The 27,200-nt window shown below is 40.9% G+C and overlaps 1 protein-coding gene across 1 annotated transcript in view; it reads left to right on the forward strand.

The window, feature by feature from the left end:
* Nucleotides 1-530: 530 nt before the first annotated feature.
* Nucleotides 531-27,200, forward strand: part of LOC148017082 (uncharacterized) — an 81,066-nt gene continuing 54,396 nt past the window's right edge. The window contains exons 1-9 of the mRNA XM_087662469.1: nucleotides 531-768; nucleotides 875-965; nucleotides 1,058-1,247; nucleotides 3,122-3,243; nucleotides 3,467-3,564; nucleotides 13,402-13,619; nucleotides 13,775-13,837; nucleotides 13,934-14,791; nucleotides 14,947-15,107. Of these exons, the coding sequence (XP_087518595.1) occupies nucleotides 963-965; nucleotides 1,058-1,247; nucleotides 3,122-3,243; nucleotides 3,467-3,564; nucleotides 13,402-13,619; nucleotides 13,775-13,837; nucleotides 13,934-14,791; nucleotides 14,947-15,107 (1,713 nt within the window). The 5' untranslated portion in view covers nucleotides 531-768; nucleotides 875-962. The remainder of the gene's footprint in view (nucleotides 769-874; nucleotides 966-1,057; nucleotides 1,248-3,121; nucleotides 3,244-3,466; nucleotides 3,565-13,401; nucleotides 13,620-13,774; nucleotides 13,838-13,933; nucleotides 14,792-14,946; nucleotides 15,108-27,200) is intronic.

The following is a 27,200-nucleotide window of genomic DNA, read 5'->3' on the forward strand; positions in this document are numbered from 1 at the left end:
AGCTCAAGCTTGGACTGTTGCTATTACTAAAAGATCAAGATTTCATCTTTATCCTTAACTCAATTAACAATGCCGCTCAATTCACTACTAGGCTACCCTGTCTGGCCCTCGAGTTTTTTTTGTGAAAATGCCACTCAAATCACAACTAAATAATGGCCTCTTCCACCGGTTGGGTTATTGTTACTTTGTTTAGTTAATTAGCACTCATGTTGCTAGGTGCATGTATCTATGCTATTTTACTATTAGCAATGTAAAAGTCCATGCTAACGTTCCTTTGATAGTGAACATCATCCTGTGGCTAGTTCTCAAAGCGTCCTTTTGGATTGTTCAACCTTTGTAAACATTTTCTTACTTCTTAATACAATACTTTACAACCCTTTTAAGAAAAGAAAAAGAACTTAGACGTAAAGGCCAATTCCCTTTCTTTGTCAATTGAAGTTGAGGCATAAACCTAGATGTATTGTCCTCAAGATACAAGAATGAAGCCTCGAAAAAATTGGTCAAACTCTTCTGCTTACCTACATAAACATTTGTAAATTGCCCGGGAGGAATATTCCAAAGAACATGCAGTAGACCGCGCGCTCGTAAAATCCATGCGTGTCGTCATCATCGTCGTCTTCTCCGACTTCACTCTGTCTTCATCAACCCCTGCAGAAAGCAGCAGCACAAGAAGAAGAAGACGAAGAAGAAGAAGAAGAAGAAGAAGAAGAGGAATAAGGAGGAGGAGATCGCTTTCATTCTTATCAGCTTCCTTCGACATGATGCACCGTAAATACACTTCTGGAACACGTCTACACTAGACATAGGTATCTCTCTTTGTCTAATTATACCTGACTGCTGCTTGTCAACCGCATTGATTCCCTGGCTCGAGAAGCTTCCCGAATCCTTTACACAAGCCTATCGACTGCTTCACTTTCACGAAGCTCGAACCGCCATTGGGCAGGAGTTTCCCCGTTAACAACATGGTACGCAGGCCTTTCTACTCTCCCTGTTTGGTTTCCACCGCCATGGCTGAAAATTCCATCATCACAGTAATGCGACCTTTGTCTGCTGGCAGGCTTCATTTGAAAGCGAAACTATCGCTGACGGCACTGTGTGTGTTGGTGAGCGGCAAAGAAGAATAATGATAGCCGTGGATGCGACCAAGGAACCCTCAAGTTTATGTCTCCAATGGACTATGAACAATCTAGCTCAGCCTCGATCGCAGATTACCTTTCTTGGCATCCTTCACAGCATCGATACACCATGTAAAACACTTTCTTTTTTTTCATGTATTTGGAAGGCTGAGTCTTGTATCTTTTGTTCCGGCCTCCTTTGTCTAGCTTTGAAATTACAAGTCCAAGGTAGCATGCATTGAAGGTTTAGATCCTCGGACAGTTGCAGCAGCAACTTAAGAAACTTTAACTATGTTGTTTAGTAATATTTGACAGCCACTGTCCGCACCTTACCTAGCTTAGTGCGAGTTAAAATTTTACTATATGATCTACCTACACGAGAGCTTGATTGCTTCACAAAGGAATGTTTCTGTATATTCCAGTTCAGATACCTGAATGCGGCACGTTTGCTTTTAATACATATTACCACTGGAGCAGATTCTTCTTGCGGTAAAAAGACTGGGCATTTTTTCAAAAGATGGTATGATGTGTGGGCTCTTGTCAGCCCAATTCCTTGATCTAATGGGCAGAGGATACAAAATGCAGGTAGGAATGATGCTAAACATAGGAAATGTCATAATCACTACAGCTGGTACTAGCAAGGCCGAAAGTAAGGAATGTTTATAGTCACTGCATCTGGTACTAGCAAGTCTACTTTTTGACTGCCAACCACAACACAAAATAAACAGATTATTTATGAATCATAGCCATGTGTATGTAGACGGACAAGTTGGCAACCCAAAGAGATTAGATCAATGTGGTGATAACAAGGCTCTTGTTGCCAAGCAGAAGCAGAAAGGGAACAGTAAGGTTGGTTTTCAGCCAATGGCTGATTCTACATAGCCATCAACAAGTGGCAAAGAAGATGTAGGGGTGCCCAAGAAGGAGCACTTGAGAAGTCTTTAGGATCACAGGTCTACAAGGATGATGCCTCAATGGAGGACTATTGGACCTTCTTCACATGCAGTTATGATCCTTTGAAAAATTTGCATGTTGTCAGTGTGAGAGACAGTGCTGATACTTGGTACTTTGACAATGGTGCTTCTAGGCACATTGACATCACCCATAGGAGGGAGATGTTTGGGAAACCTACACGGGAAGAAGTGTGACTTGTGCCTTTAATTCTTGTTAACCTGTGGAGGGACTAGGAGAGATATACTTACAGTTGTTGATGGCTGGGGTTTGCTCCTATGTGATGTCCATTTTGAGCCTATTATAAAGAACCTTCTTTCAGTATCCTGTTTTGCTTGATGTTTGTATATGCTAGGATCTATCCTAATGATGCTAATCTTTTTTTCTGCATAATTATATTGGCACTTTTGTGAAGTTGTTAACAGAAGTGAACGGGTTTGTCAACAGAAAGCTTTTTTCTCCCTTGTTTAATGTGTTAAATGCTGTATGCGTTCTTTTGCTTGTAAATTATGGGAATACCTTGAAGGATTATGTACTCTTTGATGTTTAATTCTAGCAGATGTGTCGAGCAGGATTGATGAGCGTCTTAGCAGATGGTGTGACTAACAGATTATTAACAGGTTTATGTTCTCTTAGAGGGGTTTGTCTATTCCAGTTCTAGTGGATGTGTCAAGTAGGATTGTCTTCAACACTCCAGTTATACGAGTGTCTTAGCAGATTGTGTGATCGAGTAACTGATGATCAAACAGGCTTATGCCTCTCTCTTAAGTGCTCTTAAGATTTAATAGCATATCATGTGTTGACCTTGTACCTGCCCTTGGATGCTGATGATGGGATGCAGTTTTTCTACTTCATGCTGTATGTTGAGTTTATAGCTTTGTGGAATTAACGTGAAATTTTGATGTTGCACTTTATTGTCCATATAATCTGAAGGATAAGTCTGAAGATATGGGATAAGTGTGAATGGGCTGTTAGCTTGTGGTGAAGGTGTCTTTTCTCTTTTCTGCTTCATTATTTTGAGTAGATTTTGTCTTGACAATTTTGTTCCCTTTCAGTGGGGTATAAGTTTCAGGCAGATGGCACAAATAAGAAAGCTCAAGAAGCAGAGATTCGCAGAAAATTGGAACTGTTTGAGCAAAAACTTAGACCACTGTCAGACTTGTGTGATCGTCAACAGGTTACTAATACCTTTATCACTTTCATTGGCACATTTTTTTTGCCCCTGGAAAATGTGATTATGTGTGGATGGTTACTTTGTGGCATTGTGTCATAACGAGAAGTAAATTGGTTCTAACTCGAATGATTTACATCAATGTTGACCTCGTTAATATTTGCTCTCAAGTTGCTTGATAATTTGATATGAATTGTCCATATAGTTCACACTCATCTTATTGCTGCAGGTGTTTCTGGACATTACTATCACAGCAGGAACTCCCATAAAAGAAGTGGTGCTGCAGGAAGCCTTGAATATCAAGCCAACATATGTTGTTTTGGAGAGGTATTTTTAAATCTGTCTCTTGGATCATGTTACTTTTAAGAGGAAATTCGCCAAAGCTAATAAAATTTCAAGTGAAGATGGAACAAAGCCTAAGAATAGTAATTGCCTGGTCACCCTGGGCTGGACTTTCCTAGTAGTGAATGGCTAAGTTATAATAGGAGGTGGAGGAACAGCAATGCTGGTGTGGTTAATATTCTAGTTAATAGATCCTATCAATCTTGAAAGAAATCTCATGGTTATACAATAGCACAATGTACAAGTAGTGTCTAATCATGCCAAAGGAATGCTTTGGAAGGCATAAGTGACTTGCCAGCCCTAAGAGGCTCAAGTATGCTATGCTGTCTGCAACGCTTATGTGCCATCTAGGGCAATGAATGTTATGTACTGGGATGCTGGGGCACTGCCTATATCAAACTAGTCATATTTCTGGCAGGCCTAAATCCTGGGCTAGATGGAGACATGTTGCAATCAGTGGGCCAAACTAGTTGGACAGGTTGGACTCATCAAACACATAGGTTGGCTGTGTTGGGGTAAAGGCACCTCCGCAGTGCCGCCCTGTGTATTACTACACTGACAGTACCCGCCACTGCACACTGCAGGTGGCGGGTGCCCGTCACGTCACTTTATTCTTTACATTCATTTTTTAGTGACTAGTAAATAAAGGAAGGCCCGGTCACACATTGTGACTGTTGGAGTTCCCATTTCTTGTCTCTCTCTTTCTTGCTCTTGCGCTCCCGCCATAGCTCGTGTGCAAGCTTCGATCCTTCTCACCTTTCAACTGGTATCAGAGCTTGGCTTCCTCTTGCTTGAGCTCGACTCGGTGCTTCTCTACCTTCGCATCGACTCCCTTCATGCATTGGATCTCCATCCCGGCAGCTATATCCGATCTCCCCGAGCTCCCGTCACTCCCCGGCTTCCCGAGCACCTTCCCGGCTTATTGAGGCACCTTCAAGGCATTGATACTGAGGTATTTAATCATTCTTTCAGGGTTTTATTTCAGTCTACAGGTTGCAAACAGCAAGGGCAGCCATGGCTTCAAACCCTTGAAGCTTATTCCCCTCATATTGTGCCTTACACCTATCAAGTCTTAAAGAGGCTTGTCATAGGCCTTTGATAGGCCCTTCTTGAGCCCCCCATTACTCCCTTTTCAGCCCATGTGGAGCAGCAGCAAGTTCAGCACCAACAGGGCAGATTGCACCATTTTTTTCCAGGCTGTTAGCACTTGTCTACTTCAGCTCCACACTTGGCCATTGCTTCTTGCTCTCTACCTTGATCAAGAGGGCTATAGACTTCATGCTTGATGTCATTCAAGCTTTGGGCATTGGTCTTGATCATTTGGGGCTGATTTCTTCAGATTTGGGACTGTCATAAACTATCATAACAGGCTGAAAACAGGGCAGCACCATTGGCATTAGCATTTGTTGCTTATACTCCATTCCGGTTGTGCTATTTGATGCCCGTATGCGGTCTATATGATGCCTAGTGACTTGGAAATGTATGCACATGATTATGCCATGATTTTGGCCTGAAATATTGGCTGATTTGGGATTGTTATTTACTGTTATACAGTGCTGGAAACAGGGCAGCCACACTTGGCGTTGGCATTTGATGCTTATACTCTACTCCGGTTACCTTGTTTGATGCGGTCTACATGATGCCTAATATCTTGGGAATGTATGCATTCGATTTGCCCATGATTTGGCATTGTTTTTGGGCTGGAAATTGACAGTTTTGGACTGTTTAGAGCTGCTGTATATGAGCGGGCTGAAGCTCATTTGTCACATGTATTGCTTCTCTATCGATACCGGATGTATGCTATGGGTTATGTCATGATGTATTACACTTTGGGGATCGACTTCGAACTCATGATCATGATTCCGGAATGCTTTTGAGCATCGCATTTGCTCCGTTGTTATTGGTTTGTCATTGGCAGTTTGGTCGACTTGACTGGCATTTGGGCCGCTTATGCCTATTGTCTGTACTTGACGGATAAGCTCTATGCATTACATGCTTTGGTCCGTGGTTGATGCCTCTTAGTTCGTCCATGCTTGACATATATTTTGGAGCTCCGATTTGGATGTTTTGAGCACTTCCGACTCACAGGGATATTGATTTTGGCTTGCTACTGGATGTATTGACTTGACAGAGATCTTGCCATTGGGATTATGTCTTGCTTAGTGGTTGCTACATTAGTTGCTTCATGTATGTCATGCTCTTGGGAAACGTATGACGCATTGACTTGGTCACTTGTCACTGGTACTTTGTCTTGGGTTGCTTGAGTCCTTAACTCGATTGTACGCCTTTTGTGCCAGTGGGAGCATCTTGCATGCTTACTTGACCTTGAGCAGGGATTACATGCTATTGGAGCAGTCTATGTCATTGAGCAGTTATGGATGTATTGAGACTTTGGGATTATACTCCGACAATTGGATGTTGCATTGAGTATATGTCTTGGTTCACAGGATGCTTATGAGCTGAGTCTCAATTTTGGATCCGCTTTCTTTTGAGCAGACACCTATTTGTATCAGGTTTTGGCAGTTGGTTCTATATTTTGCCTAGATTGTCTGGGGTGTGCCTCTTATTGGCAGATGCTATTTGACATCTCTCGGTGTTATGCTCATGTATTTTCACTGTCATTTGGCTTTGCTTTGTCCTCTTTATGCTGGCTTTGGACCTAGCATTGTTTAGTTGACATTAGATCCAGTTTTGGAACAGTTTGCTCTCATTATTGCAATTCTGAAATTTATTACAGCAAGCATTTATTGGTGGACTGAGCAGTATTTTTTATGCTGAAATATCCTGATTTGGTGTACCGCACCTAGTACTAAGTGGGCAGCATCTTTTGGCACACTTTTCTCGCCATTTGGAGCTCATTTCAGTGGATGGGCATTTTCTGCAGTAAAACAACCAGCATTTTTACATTGTCTGTGCATTTCCAGTCTGCATTATGGCATCCTCTTCGACTGATAATGCCATATTTAACATCACAAAGTTAGATGGTACCAACTACTCTTATTGGAAGAGTCAAATTTGACAGGTCTTGGTGCAGAAATCTCAGATTAAGCCACTTCGGTTGAGTGGGGAGTAGCCTGAAACTATGGACAGTGACGACTTGAACTTGATGAGCTATGCAAGTCCACGATTGTATTGTCTCTCACTGAACAGGTACATTATAATGTATTTGAGGAAGCACAGAGTGCATGGGATCTATGAAATAAGATCAAGAATCTTTATGATAAGAAAAGTCCGGCGAGTCAGATGTACTGGTTGAAGCAGCTTATGGATCTGCGCATGAAGGATAATGCAACTATGTCTACTCACTTGAGCCAGTTCCATGCTATACTGAAGAACCTGACTTCGCAGGATATCACCTTTGGAGAGGAAGTAACTCCTCTTTTCTTGCTTGGGACTCTGAATGAGTCATGGGATGTATTCCGCACTGCCCTATGTGCCTCTAGTGCTACTCTGAAACTGAATGATGTTGAGAGTGCTCTTTTGCAGGAAGAGGTTAATTGCAAAAACTTGGATGCCTCTCGTGTTTCACATGCTTTGACAGTTAGAGGCAGGAATGACAGGAATGATCGTGGTAATAACCGTGGCCGTGACTCGCAGAAGGATCGGTCTAAATCTCGTGGAAAGTCACGTAGTAAGTCGCGTGGACGCAATGCTAATGTCACTTGTCATCATTGTGGGCCATATCAGACCACAGTGTCATGAGTTGTGCAATGAGAAGCGCAAGGATAAGGGCAAAGAGAAAGTGCAGGAGAAGTCCTCTGATCGCAGCATAGTACCTGCGAAGTCCAGCGTCAAGATTGAAGAAATTAATGTCATGTAGACCGAGGATTCCGATGGTAGTGATGAGTTCATACTTGCAGCTAGTTCTTTTGATGCTTCACACTTGACTGAGACACTTAGTATGTATGCACAGTGCTAGTTATTGGATTCAGGTGCGTCCTTCCATGTGACGCCTTACTGTGAGTGGTTTCACTCTTACCGTACTGTATTTGGATCAGTCAGACTTGGAGATGACATTAGACGCGACAGGCATCAGGGACTCCTCTACTTGTCACAGAAGGAGTATATTCATAAAGTCCTTGAGCGCTTCCGCATGCAGGACGTAAAGCCTATTGGCTGTCCATTGCCTTCTTATGTGAAGGTATCACAGGCCGATTGTCCGCAGACAGATGAGCAGAGGGCCCAGATGGCCCAGATCCCTTATGCTTCAGCCGTGGGCAGTTTGATGTATGCCATGATAGCCACTCGTCCAGATATTGCCTTTGCAGTTGGTATTGTGGCACGCTATATGGCTACACCTGGTAGGAAACATTGGGATGCCGTGAAGGGTATCATGAGGTACTCGAAGGGCACAACAGATATGTGTATTTGCTATGGCAGCCAGGATATAGGGGTCGTGGGGTACACTGACTCCGATTATGCAGGACATGCAGATAGTAGGAAGTCCACTTCTGGCTATGTATTCACCTATGATGGAGGTGCTGTCTCTTGGATGTCCAGGGTTCAGAAGTGTACGGCTTTGTCTACCACTGAGGCCGAGTATGTTGCAGCCACTGAGGCTTGCAAGGAGGCCATATGGCTAGGCCGTCTAGTTGCTGACCTTGGGATTGATGCTATACCTACACTGCATTCGGATTCTATGAGTGCCATTCAGTTGGCTAAGAATCCGGTCTTCCATGCGAAGACAAAACACATTGAGGTGAGGTATCACTTCATACGTGGTGTCGTGGAGGACAAGTCTGTTGACCTTGTCAAGATCTCCACTGACGAGAATCCTGCAGATCTGCTCACGAAAAGCCTCACTACTGAGCGGGGTAAAGGCGCCTCCGCCGTGCTGCCCCGTGTATTACTACACTGACAGTACCCGCCACTGCACACTGCAGGTGGCGGGCGCCCGTCACGTCACTTTATTCTTTACATTCATTTTTTAGTGACTAGTAAATAAAGGAAGGTCCGGTCACACATTGTGACTGTTGGAGTTCCCATTTCTTGTCTCTCTCTTTCTTGCTCTTGCTCTCCCGCCATAGCTCATGTGCAAGCTTCGATCCTTCTCACCTTTTAGGCTGGGCTACTTTTCGGGCAGGACGACCATGCAGGCAGTAGACTAATTGAACTGTTCCAATGGTCTTTTAAGTCGACCTATTCTCCTTTTCCAGATTAGTTTGCACCTTTGTCTCCTTGTATTTCTAGGCAGGTGTTCATATGTGCTGGACTGTTTGAGTTCTTGGATTGAGGTTTTTCAAGGATTGTTCATCATCCATTGCTGCTGAATGGAGATTGATTTGATTATAACAAGAGTTTCCCCTACATTAAATATCGATTAAGAGGAAATTCTCGTTTGGATTCTGTTATCATCTCTGAGGCTTGTGTTTTTTGAGGCTATGTATTTGAAGACTCTTTGCATTTTCCTTCAGGTCTACCATGAGGTTGTGCCTTTGGTAAAATAGCCATGTTGGGAAGTCTGGGGAGATTATGCATTTGAAGACTCTTTGCATTTTCCTTCAGGTCTACCGAGAGGTCATGCCTTTGGCAAACAGCCATGTTGGGAGATCCGGGGAGATTATGAGTGACTTGGGGTGCTGCCCATATGAAATTGTTCAACTTTCAGTCAGGTCCATGTCTCTGTCTAAGTGACATGACTTGATGGGCAGTCAGACTAGTTGTACGGCAGATTACTTGGACATGTTAAATGGGGGACTGGTTAGCCAATGGGCTGGGCTGAGGTTTATCTTCGATAGGGCAACAGGTGCATTCCATGCGTATGGAATGCAGTGGTGACAGGTGTGCAGGATTCCATACATGCTCGTTGTGCAGCATGGATTTGTTGTTGGGCAGCTTTTTTCCGTATTTCCAACTGCTGGTCTAATATAGGCCCTTCAAAAGTGCATAAGGCTGCCACCTTTCTTAAAGGCAATGCTTTGCAGTGGTGGACTTCTTTTTTACTGCAAGATAGAGCACCATCCACTTGGGTACAGTTTGAACAACTGATCGCTTCAGGTTGGTTGACAAGTATATTTGCAGTATGTGTAATGTCTATGTGGCGTAAGTTGGATACTTATCAATACAAGAATTCGGAACAGTACAACTGGAAGTTTTAGGAAGTATTGTTGCTTGTCACTTCGTATCATGTTGTGTCTCTATTGAAGGAAATAGAGAAGTATTGTCGTGGGTTGCCTAAAGAAATACAATATTTTTGCATTAAGACAACAGTGACAAGCATGTCTCAACTACTTGAAACACCATGTACAGCTGATGCATTGCTGCATGGAAAGTCTTCTACCTTCAGAAGTGGTGAGGTGAAGTCAAAAAAGAGGGCAGCAAAGACTGAAAAGCATGAAAAGCCTTCTTGTAATGCTGAGAAGAAGCAGAGACAGCAAATTAGAACTTGGAAAATTGGGACAAATGCAAGGAATTGTGTGCTGCCAACAAATGCTTATGTACGTGAACAAGAGGGATACATTGTCAAGAACTGTGTGAATAGACAGCAAGATGTTAGTGTTGAAAATTAGAGTGATCCGAAGGTAAAAAGCCAAAAGCACTGCTGGTTTGGTCCATGATATACTTAGTGAGCTGGCAAATAATGATACTATAGAATTACATAGAGTATGGGGTGAGTTAAGGATTAGCATGCTTTGATATTCTTTGATCCCGGTAGTTGTGCTAACTTCATCTCTATGGATATGGTTGCTAGGCTGCTTGGCGTAAGAGAATGAGATGGGATCTACGGGAGAAATTGGAAATTGGAATGGTATGTTATGACCATGCTAAGCAAGTCATGCCCATCATTGGGAAACTTTACGCACACCTTTAGAGTTATGTGGATAGTGAAGAGTTTTTAAGTGCACTGTTGGATGGATGTGATGCATTGCTTGGTATGCTATGGTGTCATAGGGTGCATGCATTGATTGACACACATGCAGAGGAAGTGACCCTCCATTTTCAGAGCAATGTAAAATCAACTTTCAATGTGTATTTAGTAGTTTCCAAAAGTCATGATGATAATGAATCAAAGAGCAATGTGTCTAAATTGAATAAAGAGTGAAAAGCATTTGTAAAACAATATAAAGATTGTTTCTCATAGTCTTTGCCAAGGCAGCTATATAGATTTAATCCTTGGTGGTAGTCCATTGAATAAGCCACCATATAGAGTGAGTGCAGCCCAACAAGAGGAGATTATGAGTTGGGGATAGGAGCTATTAGAAAAGGGGCCAATTTAACCTAGTTCATCTCCCTATTTCTCCTCTGTGTTGTTGGTGCAAAAGAAGGATGGGTGTGGCTTACGTAGATTGATTAATGTGTTCTAAATTTAATCATGATCAAGAATCACTTTGCGATTTCTGGGATTGATGATGTAATGGATAGATTGTAGGGGCCTGCTATTTTCAGCTGTATGAGTTTGAAGAGTGGGTGTCATCAAATTCACATATGGCATGAAGATGTACATAAAACAACCTTCAAAACTTCATTTGGATTGTATGAGTTCTTGGTAATTTGGTTTCACTAATGTCCCACCATGTCTAGCCAAATGATAGATAGGGTCTTTCAATTGCATATGGCATTTGTAGGCATATTCTTTGATGACATGATTGTGTATTCCAAGAATGAAAAGGGGTATTATGAACACTTGGAAATTGTATTCAATGAACCTAGAAACACTGGATGGTCCTAAATGATAAAAAATGCAAAATTTTCTTGCATGAGATTCACTTTTTGGGGTATAATGTTTCAACTGATGTTGTTTGTATGGACCTTGCAAAGGTTAATGCTATCTGTACATGGCCACAATTGAAAAACGTACATGAGGTTCACCAACTTCTTGGGGCTATGTTCATATTATTGTCTGTCTATTTGCCATTTGCTGAAATTGCACCTCCATTACACGGTTTATAGAAAATGGGTGTTCCTTTTTAGTGCACAAAGGTGGAAATTTCAGCAATTAAACTATTGAAAGAAAAGTTGACTTTGGATCTTGTACTTATATTGCTAGATGTTAGGAAGTCATTTGTGGTACAATGTGATGCATGTGGTCAGAGCATTGGGGCTGTTTTAATGCAAGAGGGGCATGTGGTAGTATATGAAATTTGTGCCTTGCATGGTCTTGAAAGAAATTGCTAGGTCTATAAGAAGGAATTACCTGCTGTAATTCATGCACTTCCCACATCAAAATGTCACCTTTTAGGGATAGATTGCATTTGTGTAGATCGACCATCACACTTCGAGATATTTTCTTACTCAAAGAAAGTTGTTTGAGAAGCATATGAGATGCGCAAACTTTCTTTCAATGTTTCCATTTTCAAATCATGCACATTGAGAATAAGAAAAATGTTGTGGTTGATGTGCTTTTTAGAATGCCTCAATTTATAGTAGTTCACATAGCTTATCACTCTAAGTTGGATATCATGAAGGAATTGTATGTTGTTGTTTCAGATTTTTCAAATGTATATGATCAGCTTTGCAATGGTCAAAGGCATGAGCATTATGTTATTCGTGATGGCTTTCTTATGATGCATGGACAGCTGTGTGTTACAAAGTAGTTGAGGCCAAAGGTAATGATAGAGAGTCATGCTCCTCCCTATGCAGAACATAGAGGTATTGATGCTACAATCAAGGCCATGGAAGACTATTTCTTTTGATTAGCCGAGACATGATGTTGAGGAGTTTATACGAACATGCATTGTGTGTTAGAAGGTCAAATATGATAGGCAAAAGGTTCCAGGGCTGTTGCATCCTTTGTTGATTCCTAATAGACCTTGGTAGAGCATTGGTAAGGATCTTGTTTTTGATCTTGCAAGGACACCTATAGGCAATGATGGTATTGGACTATCATTTGTAGGGTAAGCAAACAGGCTCATTTTATCCTTATTTGTAAGAAGATCAAGGATAATCATATGGCATGGACTTTTATGTAGTAGATATTCAAATATCATGGCATGGTACTATAGCTTTCTTCCTCTGTCTCCCCTCCCCCCTTCTCTCTCTCCCCCTAAGGGATTCATCCCATTATATACAAAGAGACGTGCTGAGTTCCTTTCCTACTTCTACGTGTGTAGCTTCCGTTATACTAGTTTGTTTTTCTTTGTTTACCCATGAAAAGTGTATACCATGACTGTTGTCATTTTGTCTCATAGGTCACTTGGGCATTTAGTAGACATTAATATTGACTTTCTTTCTCTAGCTATCTTCTTTGCTACTCTTTTGTCCCCCTAGGAAAAGCAGATTCTACTTAAACTGCTCAGTTATTATCATTGCTTATTTAGAAACTGTACAAGCTCCATGTACATGAAATAAAAATAAGCATAGAGTATATACACCTGCCAAGTTGGCTGCTCTCAAGGGAGAATGTCTAATACAATGGCTATCATAATATTAAAATAACCAGAGTGGTGGATTATAGGTATCCAATTATGTGTATAATCCCTAGATGGTGCCTAGTTCCTAAATGGCCAGAAGGGCCTCTTGCCATCTCCACTTTTCTCTTCATGTAAACATAAAAATAAAAAATAGGGGCCATACATAACTATCATAGCTAAACATTTGAAAGTGTGGATTACTTCTGCAGACTGAGCAGTTGATAGTATTCTGCGAAGTTTTATTAAAAATGCAGGCTGGGGGGGTGTGTTGGGTGGTTTTGGGGGGGGGGGGTGCGGTGTGTGTGGGATGTGTCATCTAGAAACACATATGCACCCCCCCATACACTCACCCACAGCCAAAACTATGTCCACCATCTACACTTAATCAAAATATCAAAGAAAAAGCTTCAAAATTTAATCCAAAATTTATGCATCTTTGTAATGGCTGTTTTTGCTTTTTTGATTGTGTTAGGAGTTTGAGAAGAGATAGAAGATATTACAAGGAGCATCTTACTTGCAATATATATCTCGTTTATCAAATCAACCAGGCTGACCATGTCCAATCTGCAAGCAGTTTAATTAGGCTTGGAAACTTAGCAGGACTAGGTGACATACCAAAAGCCACAGATGTATGTACTACTGGATATACCACTAATAATATTTTCTCTGCTGATCAGCTTTCTTCCACAGGTTTGTGAGCACATCTTGTTATACTCATTCACATCTTTAATCTACTCAAGAAATGTGTGCCCTTGGGACTGTTCATAAACAAATTAAATACTGAATGAAGAGATGTTTGTTCATGTCAAATATTGGATGTTTGAATGCCGAACTTGTCCATGCAGTTACATATGTGCAGCTATGCTGTGCAGGAATGCAGGGTACCTTTCCTGGGTCTCTAGAAGAAAGTATGTTGATTTAGTACACATTCTTTTTGAACTGTTGGAAGGAAAGTTTGACATTAAACAGGTATTAGTTGTGTCAAATTTATGACCTGTGTATAGGTGCTGCAGAAAAAACAAACAAAAATGAAGTCGCTTCAGAGGGGGAACCTTTTCCAACCACCATGCTACCACCTCCTTTGTCGAAAACAGGCGATAGTGCCTTTTTAGCTGGAACAAGAGAGCTAAAGTGTTCTTTGTCGCCCATCTTCTCTGTTCCATTTCACACCAATGAAACAAAGTCAGTTTCCTTATTGAATACAAATGCCATCCAAGTCCAGCCAACATATAAGCTCCCTTTGCTAAATCAGTTGTTTCAACATCATGAACATCTTCTAAGGTTACAGGATTCTGTTAAGCTCGATCCCCAGAAATGTGTGGAATCATCTCTATCTGTGGTAGGGGATGAAGACCAGTGTGAAGATCAGAAGGTTGGTGCATCAACTGGATATGGACTGGGGCAATCAGAGGAACTAGAAGTGCATGCACTTCAGCATTCACAGCCAGAATTATCGAATTCAAGTGGTTACAAGGATGTATTAGAAAATTCCTTAGCACAGCCTCCTTCTTTGTGTTCAATCTGCAAGTTTAAGTTTCCAGAACTTGGAAGACCATTAAAAATATTCTCATTAGAGGAGCTGAAAGCTGCTACAAATAATTTCTCTGCTGAAGATCTGATAGCAGAGGGTGGATTTGGTATTGTTTACAAGGGCACCTTGCAAGACGGAGAAATTGCTGCTGTGAAGAAGCTGAAGTCTTCAAGTCTTCGAGGTGATGTCCAGTTTACTGCAGAAGTGGAGACATTGAGCTATGCACAGCACAGGAATGTTGTCAGGCTTATTGGTTATTGTAAAGATGTCAATGTCCGTGCAATTGTGTATGAGTATGTTTGCAATGGATCCCTTGATCGACACCTTTCAGGCATGGCAACTTCTTACGAATGTCAGTTTGAACTTAATTTTCATTATTCAGGGTCTGCTTGAAAATCATTAATATGAAGAATTGGCTAGGAAGGCTTGCAGTCTTGTTGGTGTGCAATGGCCATGGGTCTTCATATGCTCATAAACTAGATGCAGGTCAAAACAGAAGCAGCTTGGACTGGCCATCGCGTTTCAAGGTTGCACTAGGAACTGCTCGAGGTCTACGATACCTTCATGAAGAATGTCGTGGTGGTTGCATTGTCCATCGTGATATGCGGCCAAACAATATCTTGTTGACACATGATTTCACAGCAATGGTACATGTCTTTTGATTCATGGTACTGTCCTTTCTTGGATTAGGATGATGATGCTTTTGAGAAGTATCAGACAAAATTATTAATGTTGAACTTGAAGTGTCAGTATACAACTGCTATGCCTTGATGCAGTCTGAATGCTAGTCGTGAACACTATATAGCCATCAGTTTCTCTGTCCTTTTGTTTCCATGAAGATGTTTGTGTTAATGAAGTATTTACAACAGGCCTTCTGGCTAGCCAAGCAGAATTATAAACAGGCAGCAAATATTGACAAAGCCAAAAGGCAACAAAATACAATGCTATAGGGACAAGAGATGGGGATCATGAAGTGGGCACAACAGGGGTGGTGCAAGCGATATCGAGACATGGAGCAGCCACCTCTTTGAGTATCAGACCAGCTGAAACCATGGAAGTAATCTGCCCTCGTCCATCATATAAAATGAAAGAGACAAGGATGATGGGGCTGTAACATGGCCATGGACAGCATCTTGCCCAAATCCCAAGAATGGGTGGCCATCTGTTGATGTGTCATTAAGGTCAATACTTGGGAAATGAAGCTCCAAAGCTGTCTTGCAACTGGGCAAGAGATAAAAAGATGAGCAAGGGTTTCATGACATGTAGTATAGAAGATACACCTACCATAGGTGATCTTGTGATCACTCAATACATCCATTGTGGAAAGACCACTGATAAGAAGCCTCCATATGAAAACTTTCCCTTGATAGGGAGGCTTGGTCTATTCATGATAGTAGTTTCTCTCTCTCCCAATTTTTCTTTTACCTAAAAGTGTTTTCTTACTCCATTTTTTGTCTCACATCTTTTTGCTGTTTCAATATAAAGATAAGTATCATACCTTATAGGTGGTTTTGCTTTCTTAGGATTTGTTTATTTAATGTTTGAAATAAACCTTTTTACTTAAGAAACAAAACGAAATGAAATGAAAACTTAAAAGCAATGTAATTTTGAAACAAAATTTGGGGTAGTAGGCTCACATATATGCAATAGCTTTTGGCTCCCCTAGTACTCAAATATTTAGCATAGGATTGCTATGGAGGGATCTCAGTACATGGCATTTTCAAAGGGGAGGATCTTTAATAATGTTTGACAAGGATGGGATTTGATGGCATGGATCCTTAAATAATCACGTGAGTGATACCTAGAACAAGGCGGTAGGGTCTCATAGCTCTAGACATCTTTGTGGCTTTGTCAATGGTCACTTGAGAGGTCTTTACTTAGTGGGGAAAGTGGTGGAGCTTCTATTGCTAGTGGCAGGGCCTTCAAGAAGAAGTCAGTGAGTGTTTGCCTTATGTACTTGCTACTAATGCTTGAGGCCAAGTTAGTGAGATCTTGATGTTTGTAGAGCTCTAGAAGATAGAGTCTCGAGAATCTCTGATTAGGGAAGACCATGATCTAGTGAAAGGGGCCAAACCCTTCATGGAAAAAGGAATGGTAATGCCCTTGTATCTCAGTGCAGGCAGGGCATGGTGGAGCCTCTATTGCTGGTGGTGGGGCCTTGTAAAAGAAGTTAGTGAATGTCTGTTATGTGCTGCCCTATGTACTTGCTACTAATGCTTGAGGTCAGGTCAGCAAGATCTCGAAGTATGTAGAGCTCCAGAAGATAGAGTTCCAAGCACCTTCTATTGGGGAAGGTCATGATCTTGTATCTCATAGTAGGTAGGACATCTACATATCTAGTACTCCTTGTTTCCACCTCCACTTGGCACCTCTAACATACCTTGTTCTCCCATACCTCTCTAGATACATACTAATCTCAACTCCTCATGGTAGGAGGCTTGTTATGAGGAGGTGAAATTTTGATGCTTTGCTTAGTATTTGATTAAGTGTTAATCAAATGTGCAAACATGAGATACGCATGTGACGTGTAGGCTAGTTCTTTCACATGTTAGGCCAAGGGCCTTGAGACATTAGCTGGTGCCAAAGGAAAAAGTTGTAATAAGTTGTACTTGATAGGTCTTGGTGACAAATTTTGGCCTAGATCATATTATTAACCATTAATGTCAGTGATAACTAATTAATGCTAGTTTAGGGGCTAATAAATGCTCAAGAATACTTGGGTGATAACTTGGCCTAGCCAATTTCATTGTTGGTTGATAAAATCTCTTTTGGCTATATAGGCGGTAGCTCCAAGGGCTGACATTGTAGCGTTGCGACAGAGAACAACTATTTTTTGGTGGTAGAAAGTTTGAATTTTGCCTTTACTCAGCATTCCCTTCCATTATGTAGCCATCTCTCAAGTTATCTCAGTCAATCTTGGCCATTTTAGCCGTTGGAGATGAAGAATTTAGAGCTTTGTTTTATGAACCCTAATATACAACAAAAATGAGGGTTTGATAGCCATCTCGGAAAGCACACTCAAAATTCATGGCCTGGTACTTGAAGTTCATCAGCTCACATTTTGGAATTTTAGGAAATTTTAAGTGATAACCAGCCAACATTAAGTTCGGGGCTGAATTTATCATCCAAGGAGCAGATTGAAAGGCCAATCCTTGCAAACAAAGGAGCAAATTGATTTCAAGGCTTGCTAGTTGCTATGGATAGCAAGATGTATTGAAGATTGAAGGAGATCATGCTAGACCTCAATGTACTTTAATCTTTAGCAATATGAGTTAAAGACATACCGCGAGGGGGGCGAATTTTGGGGCCAAGAAGATGTCCATTGTCCAAGATTAAGTGATAACATTTGTGTTTCAGTTTATTTGAATTTTACTACTTGCTGTAATTAGTGAACAATCAGGTTATTACCACCCTTGCCAAAAAGGAAGGTTGGTTTCGCATACCCAAGGAAATGGTATAACCTTTGTGGGAATGCCAGGTATCAGGATCTTTGCCTAGTCAAAATTTTTGTATCCTTGCAAAATGAAATCATGACCATAGTGTAAACCATAATAATAAATACATTGAACATATCTCAATACGCACAAACAAGCAATTCAATGTGACATTTTTGGTACGTTGAAATATTGACTAAGCAAAGAAATAGAGTACATAAAATTTAACTTAGTGCAAATCAACCAAAGAAGGTTTTCTACCATAGATCAATAGGTGTGCTCATTGAAGGGTCAATAGAAATCCTTAGAGAGCTTCATAGTGGGATCAAGTGAAGCGGCCATTGGCCATTTTTGATCAATGCAATATTGCTCCACTAAGTGAAGGTGTATTTTTGCAGAGATACAAAGATCTCATCCCCATGTCGAACTATCTTCATGTGCAAAAAATAGGATAATGAACCTAAGTCAGTCATCTCAAATGTAGTGTTAAGTTGTGCTTTTATATCTACAACAGTGATGTAATTTGAGCTAGCAAGGACTAAATCATTAGCAAACAATTAGATATCGCTGATCCCCTTTGAAGTGGTTTTGACATATGAATTTAGGTCATATGTGGTAGAATGGCAGCTATGAGTTTGAAGGAACTTATCCATCCTATGAAACCATGAACATGGTGCTTGCTTTAGCCCATAAAGAGCTTTCCACAATTGAAGGACCTTATCCTTATGGTTTAAAAGAGAAAACTTGGAAGGTTACTCTACATAGTCATCCTCATCTAAATAACCGTTCAGAAAGGTATATGGGTCTTTGAGTGTGACACTATGTCTGCATTCCAAGGAAGGAGTATGATAAGATGGATCGAAAGTCCACTAGAAAGGAATTTGTGGCCTATTATTCCAACGAGTGGAATATTGCAATTAGATTTGAAGTCCTAGGATGTCTACACCAACAGAGATGTGCAGTTTGTAGAGCTTCTAGCCACAGTGGAGGGTGAGGAGTATCCTATGCTTGGAGATCTAGGTGAAGGTGGATGTCGCCGCCAATTTAGGTGGAGTCCTTAGAGTTTGAAGCTCTCAAGGAGATTGCTCCAATGGGTGATCTAGAGATAGAGTCTGAGACCTAGGAGTGAGGGGTTGAAGAATAATGAAAAAACATAAATGAAAGGATACGACAAAGCGTAATCTTAATAGAACGGGGTAAGTGAGAGACAATGAACATAATGAAGATGTGAATGAATGAATGAATATACTGAATATATGATGCTCATGGAGTAATCAAACTGTGCAGGGAATAAAAATTATACCCCAAACTCTTGTGTCTCGAGGATTGAGACAAAGGTAATGAGCGGGAGAGTATGCCATATTCTTGATGGATCTTGAAATGCAGCAAGGCAACCTCCAAGATGTTGGACAACAGCGAGCACAACAAACAATGATGTTGGATTAGTGTTAGATAGGCAAGAAAGTGTGGAAATCAGCAAAAACAGCCCAAGAGCGAGGCAACAGGCTGAATAACACCAGAATGGGGTAAACACATCAGTTGGAACATAAACACAGCATGCAATGCGGTTGCCAGTTGATGGGGATATCACTTGAGGTGTGAATGCAGCCTAAAAACTGCTGTCTATGGCAAACACAGCCTTTGAAGGGCTGATGACAACAAGGAGCAGTAATAACAGAAGGCACAAATTGTGAGGAAGAGGCCAGAAACATGCACCAGATAGATGGAAATTAGTATTGGGCAGTCTTTGTTGAGATGTCCTTTGTGAAGGGGGTATGGGTAGTGAAGCTAGAGGGCTTAAAACTTGCAAAAACGAGATTAGATTGAATGGAGGGCACGCTACCTATTTATAGAAAGTTTTGGGATCTCGTATCTCACATCATTTTAAACTCTCTCGAACCACATACCATTTTAGGGTTTTCATTAATTAAGCATTTTTGGGATTTTCCAAGAGGCTAATTCTACTTGTAATGCTTATTTTAGCTTAATATCCTCTCTCAGGACAAAAATTTAAGTTAGAAAGAAAGGCCAATCCAAAGTTTTGGTTAGTTTGTTGTTTGTATATGTTTTTACCCCAAGGTATCCCACCTCGATGCAGCTAAGGCATTAGACAAAAAGTGCATGATGATTGCCCAATGGCCTACCAAGACTATAGAGACTATGGCAATCTTACCAAAGGAATTAAAGTGGTCATCTTGGAGAGGCTAGGGCATTGGACAAAGAGTGCACATTGGTTGCCTAGTGGCCTACCAAGTCCTGCAAAGGCAGATAGAATCATAATAAACTTTTTTTTTTTTTGCGGGGAGTATTTGTTTCAAGAAATATGGATTGTGGTTTGATTAAGTAAGAGGTGGGAGACAAAGGGGAAGACCCAAAGGCTTTCACAAACGAAGGAATAGGCAAAGGGTGTGTGAAGCAAATATGGTGGGTATGTGGAAAGACAAAAAAGTGGAAATATGGTGGGTATGTGGAAAGACAAAAAAGTGGGCAAAAAGCAAGCTAGCAAAGCTAAGCAAGCAAGAAAGATTGCCATGTGCAATGCCATGAATGTAGTGGATTTAGAGTCGACCACTCGAAAAGACTAAAAAGAGATAAATGCGGATAGATGTATGTTTACAGAACAAAATGCCAATGTATTGGAGTTATGCAAGAGGCAATTCAGGTGTAATCATGCTCATGCAAAATGCTATGCAACAGTGCCACTTGGATAGTGTTCTTGTAGGGGAATTATTCACTTGCTTAAGTATCCTTTTACAATCATGTCATCTTGATGATGTGGATGAAGATACAAAATATAATATACATAATGTTTGAAGAAAAATTGCCAACAACATCCTATTAGCACCAAGAGAAGAAAGTTGCCCCCTCTCAAAGTGGAAGGGAAACTTGGAGGGAAGCACCCTTTGCCCATCAATTTGAAGAAACAGGGGAGGGTGTATCCAAGTTGATCTTGGGTAACAAGTATTGAAGCATAAGCCGATTGATCATCTTGGTAAATATATCTGCAAAATTATTTGATGAAGGCATAAACTCTAGGAAGATGGTGTCTAGCTCAACCTACTCTCTGGTCAAGTGGAAGTGGACTTTCATATGTTGTGTCTATGGTGTAATGATCGGATTGCCTGCAAGGGCAATAGCACTTTGGTTGTCGCAATAGACAACGGTAGGAGAGTCACATGGAAATTGAAGTGCCACCAGTGAGCTCCTCAAGTAGATGGTCTTCGTGTTGCCACCATGTCTTGCTTATGGTTGGCCCAAGAGATGGGTGCCATGCCCAAGATAAAGGGAGAGCCACCATGGGAATGTTGGGTGTTAGGCTTTCTTGCCTTGTTAGAGTCAGTGTACCCTTGCGAACATAAACTTGAACCATAAGTCAGGCCATAAGAATAGGTACACCGCAAATATCTCAAAACATGAAGACATGCAATCCAATGTGACATCCTAGGTGTAGTGAAATACTAACTAAGCAAACTAAGTAAGCAAGCTATATCTTTCCTAGTGTGAATCAACCAAAGAATTTTTCCTACCACAGACCCTCAGATCTATTTCCAAAATGTAAGACAATAAATTGAGGTTTGTCATCTCAAAAGTAGAACGAAGCTGAGCCTTAATTTTTGCTATGGCAGCAAAATCTGAGCTAATGATTAGTAAATCATCTACATATAGGAGGATATAGTTATCCCCCTTTGAAGTGATGCAAACGTATAAGTTTGGGTCATAAGGGATAGAATGGTATTTGTGAGTTCTAAGAAATTCATTCATTCTCTTGAACCAAGACGGCATTCATAGCAACATTGAAGGGAAATGGGAACAGGGAAGGGAAATGAGAAATGCCATGATTTGCTATTCCATGTAGCTATATAGTCACATGGAATAGGTATGGAACATGGAATATGGATGGGGAACCTAAAACTGGCCATTCCATGTTGATATGACGACAGCGCTTGTTTCAACCAATAAAGAGCTTTCCGTAAATAAGAAACCTTATCTTTTCGGTCAATAGAAGAAAAGCCTAGTGGTTACTTCACATAGACTTCTTCTGCTAGATAATCGTTTAGAAAGATACTTTTGATATCTATCTGATAGATTGGCCAATCGTAGTGAGCAGTGAGTGCAATCAACAAACAAAATAATGTCAACCACGTAGTAGGAGGAAAGGTCTCTTCATAGTCAATGCCTTGCTTCTATTGAAACCCTTGCACTACAAGGCAAGCCTTGTATTTGTCTAAAGTCCCACCAACCTTAAGCTTAGTCCTAAAAATCCACTTTGTCTCGATGACTTTCTTGTGACTTGGTTAATCCATCAAGGTCCAAGTCTCATTTTGGTCAATACTCTTTGGCTCCTTCTCTATAGCCTCTTGCCATTGGGGGTGTTGAAGAGCCTCTTGTCAACTATTCGGCTCAGAATGCACTATGTATTTAGTTATAAACAGTGACATAAAAGATGCTTGAGGTGCAAGCAGAGTAGATCTTCTAAGGCCATCCGAAGTGAAATCTAGTGGATGGATCCTTGAATCTTGCATGGTATGTTGGTACCAGCGAGATAACAGGTCTTTCAAAGAAGGCGTAGGAGCTAAAGAATCTAGGGGTGAAGGCACTATCTTCGAGGGAATAATGTGAGGAAAGGACGATCCCAAGTCTCATTTTGTTCAATACTCTCTAGCTCCTTCTCCATGGCCTCTTTCCATTGGGGTTGTTGAAGAGCCTCCTGCTAACTATTCGGCTGAAAATGTGCTATGTATTTAGCTGTAAAGAGCGACACAAAAGATGCCTGAGGTGCAAGCCAGACAGATCTTCTAAGGCCCTCCGGAGTGGAATTTGTTGGAAGGATCCTAAAATCTTGCATAGTCTGCTAGTACCAGTGAGGTAACGGGTCTTGTAGAGGAGGCCCAAGAGCTGAAGAACTTTGCAAGCAGGTTGGAAGCGGGTAGTAGAACCGGTTTAGAAGGCACTATCTCCAAGGAAATAATGTGAGGAAAGGGCTCGAAGTTAGGTGTAGAAAACTACAGAATGTCTCTCTCATCAAATACTACATCTCTCCTAACGATCAACTTGTTTATCCAAGGATCAAATAGACAATAGAATTTTACTTCGGAGGAGTATCCTACAAAGATCAGGAGATCAGCTTAGGGAGTGAGCTTGTCTATTTTATCATCAAAGGTGTGTGTGTAGGCACGACTCCCAAAGACTCTAAAGTAGGAAACTACAGGCCAAGAACTAGAAAATGCCTCATATAGAGTCCTTTGAGGGAGAGCCACAGTCGCGGGCACTAGTTGAGGATGTACACTGAAGTGTTAATAACCTTGACTCAAAGGCGCTCAAGGAGCTCTGCTGTGAATAATATAGAGCGTGCCATGCTCATGATGGTCCGGTTCCTATGCTCTATGTCTCCATTTTGTGAAGGGGAGTTGGTAGAGGTAAGTTGGTGTGAGATGCCGTGCTCTTGAAGAAACTTAGAAAAATTGTGGGAGGTGAACTCGCTTCCACTTTCACTCCTCATGCATCCTATACGACAACCAGTTTGGTTTTGCACTAGCAGTACTGAAGCAAAAAAATATGTAAAGGCATTGGATTTATGCTTGAGAAAATACACCCACATGTATCCAGAATGATCATCCACAATAAAAAAGAACTGCAGTGTGCCATTCAAAGTGGCAATGGATGTTAGTCCACAAAGATCAACATGAAACAATCCATGAGATGCCTGAGCTCTATGTATAGACCATTGAGGGAATGGGGTATGGTGTTGCTTTCCGAGTTGACAAGCTTTACGGATATCCCACGATAGCTTCAGACGTGGAAGGCTATCAACTATTTGTCTACGCGACAACTCCTACAGAGAGTCATATTTGAGATATCCTAAGCGGAAATGCCAAAGACTCTCAGTGCTCATAGGCTCCCATGCAGTGGCTAAAGCTTGAAAGTGGTGAAACATAGAGCCCTTGGCTATTGTCTTGGAAAGGAACTATTATTTGGCATAGGCCACTAGGCTGTGCCTTACCATGAGAAGTCACTAAATCAGTTTGAGAGTCAAGGATCTCGATTGTGGTTGTTGTGAAGAAGACTACTTGACCCAACTAACAAAGTTGTTGAACTGATAATAGGCTCACCCCAAGTTGGGGGACATAGTATACATCATCCAGTAAGGGCTCGGGAAATGAAAATGTCTTGAATGGGGGTTATATAATGAGTAATTCCATTGTCTACAATCCAAGGAGTAGTTGAAGTACTGAACTACAATGAGTGGGCCTCTGCACAATCACCTCATTAGAAGGCAGTTTTTTGTAGATGTGGATAAGATTCACAATCTCAAATGTTTGTATGGAGATGATGTGGGCCTTTGCAGACCAATTAGACAAGCCGTTTAGCATTAAAACTATTGTCGATTGTGATGGCTGACCAGTGCCAGTGAGGTTTTGGCCTCGCTACTACTACCCCTATTGAGGGTTGCCACAACTTTGCCTCCTTTGTTGGGGGTTGCTCGATTGAGGGGTAAGGATTTGAGTTTTAGCTTTTGGTGTTGCGTCTCTTGCCTTTAATTGACATTCTTGTCAAAGTGGCTAGCCTTCTAATAGTGTTGACTACCGATTTTTCTTTAGTACATTTTGCCACACAGGTTTGAGAGATGACTAGGAGTTTCCTTGTGTTTCACTAGATTGATTTTGATTGGAATTTTGATTGTTTTAATCCTTTCCTTCTCGCTCCTTCTGAGAAGAAGCAATGAGAGCCCCTCTATAGAGGTCAAACTATGAAATTGATCAAATAGCCGATCAAATAGCCAAGCATAACGCAATAGGTGACACTCAAATTCATAGAGTGTGGGCATAGTGGACTGTGAGATAACCCGTGTACAAAATGAAAGTATTTTCTTGGCAGCTTGTTAAGAAACAATGTGATCTAATTGTTTGAGAACTTAGGAGCTCCTGTGGGAGAGAACTTGGCGAGAAAGTGCTGATACTTAGTCAACTTGACTTTCAAGTCATCACGGATAGTGATTTTAAAGTTTTGGAGCTCATGATCCAAATTGATGTGATGGGACCTATCTCAAGTCACATAGCGATCAATGATTTTAAAGTTTTGGAGCTCATGATCCAAATTGATATGATGGGTCCTATCTTGAGCCGCATAGCGGTTAGTTAAGTGTGACCAATGCTTGGATGCTAAGTTAAAATGCTAAAGCTAGGAATAAAATTCATGTAATAGACCTTGCATTGGCTTGACAATAGTAGAGGTATTCCTAGCCTTCCATGAGTGGACAACCTTGTATGGAACAGGTGCAGAAAATTAGGTTGGGATACCAACCCCCGCATAAGATCCCATAGGTTCTATGAGTCAAGGACATATCTCATCAAGTTTGACCAAGTAGTGCATGGCCTATTGAAAATGAGTCTTGTCATTAAAGGCATGTTTGATTGATGAGGAGGAAGAACCATGAGGTGTTAGATAAGTGGAATGAGATGGATAAGGAGGTGGTGGAGGGGGATAAGTAGGAGGTGGAGGTGGATAGGTAGAAATAGGTTGAAAATGTCCAATGGGTGCCAATTGATGGGGAGGCACTGAAACATAAATGTTTCTATAAAGTGCTAGTGGAGTGAAGGTAGTAGGATATGTAAGCCTTGTCCAATTGAAACTAGGCTTCTTACTCGGATAGGTTAGTAAATAACTTGATTAAGCACTAAGTACAACAAGCATAAAATTCATATAAATTGAAATGCACACTTTATGACTTTAATCTTGGACAATGGACAACTTGTTGGTCCCAAAATTGGTGTCCCTTTCGATATTTTTCAAACTTTAATTGCTAATGGATTGAGTACAAGTTGAGATTCCACAATCTTCTTTGTTGATCCAAATGCCCCGTGTTATCATAAATGATTAGCAAGCCTTCAAACCAATTTGTCCCTTGATTTGCTTAGGGATTGGCCTTCGCCCTGGTCCTTGAAAGACAAATTTAGTCCCAAATTTGATATTGCTTGGTTGGCCTCTCAAATTTCTCTGAAATTCCTCAATTTTATTTGTTGAAATTGAAGTCCTAAGGCCTCAATTTTAAGCATGCATCTCGAGGTGGCTGTCAAACTCTAATTTCTATTGTAAATTAGGTTTTATAGCAAAGATTGATTGAAATCTCTTTCTTTGATGGCTCAAACTACTAGAAAATGTTGAGATAATTTAAGAGATGATTAGGGGATGAGAGATAATGTTGTGGAGAGAGAAATTTCAGAGTTTCATTGCGAGAAACGTTGAAAAACTACTACTGTCTTGCTCAAACAACCATGGATGCTATTATCTACAGCTAAGGACAACTAGAAAGACTGTTGTCCCCTCCTGTATGGTGTTATTTGTACCAGAAGGACCTTGGGTTGCTATCACTTACTCTTGGATGGCTACAAATTGCTATCACATGGTGCACGATTGATCCCTGGTGGTTGTAAATCATATTAGTAGTCTCTTCTTGTTCTCTAACAACTTTTCTCTCTCACAATGGCTAGAATAGACTTCCACTAGCTCCTAAAAATGTCTTTTCCACTTGCATGGGCAAGTTTTGCAAAGTGACAGTCTTCTAATTCCATTTTCTAGCATTATCTAGCTTATTAAATTAATTTTTAGAATATTAATTCTAAAAATAAATCTAATAATTATTGTAGTGCTAGAAAAATTAATCTCACTAGTTAATAATTGAATTGGCTAGGCCAATTTGTCATCCAAGTCCCTGAGTAGTTATTAGCTCTTTGATCGGCATTAATTAATTAATTAAGGCCTAGTCTTTAATATCACCATTGACATTAGTAGCCAATAAATTAGTCTAGGCAAAAATCTCACATTGGGTACTGCCTAGTATTTATTAAACATAACTTATTACAACTTTTGTCTTTGGCACCAATTGATATCTCAAGGTCCTAGGTCCCATAGTGTGAAATAATTGACTTGCATCTCGCATGTGCAAGTCATATTAGCACATTTGATTAAGTTTTAAGCAAATGCTAAGCAAAACAATAAAATTTTATGTCATCGTGACACCAACGGTCGACTAGGGCATAGCATATTGACTAGAAGGCTCACTAGGTAATGCCATGGAGGCAAATTGTGGTACCAACTAATCTACACTTGGTGATAGCTAGGTGACATTTCCAAGTTGTGAAAAACTTGAAAGTGTGCAGATGGAAGGATGAACCTCCATCATGGAGATACCACTTGGTTGAGGAAACAACGAGGTCCTAAAGGACATTAAGGTACACTTAATGGAGATTGAAAGGAAGGTGTAGCAAAACTAGTGGGTGGGATGGGTGAGAGATTAAATGGATTTGT

The sequence above is a fragment of the Lygodium microphyllum genome, chromosome 22 (assembly GCF_053477565.2).
Source record: "Lygodium microphyllum isolate KBCC chromosome 22, Lygodium_microphyllum_v1.1.10, whole genome shotgun sequence".
In the NCBI taxonomy this organism is placed as follows: Eukaryota; Viridiplantae; Streptophyta; class Polypodiopsida; order Schizaeales; family Lygodiaceae; genus Lygodium; species Lygodium microphyllum.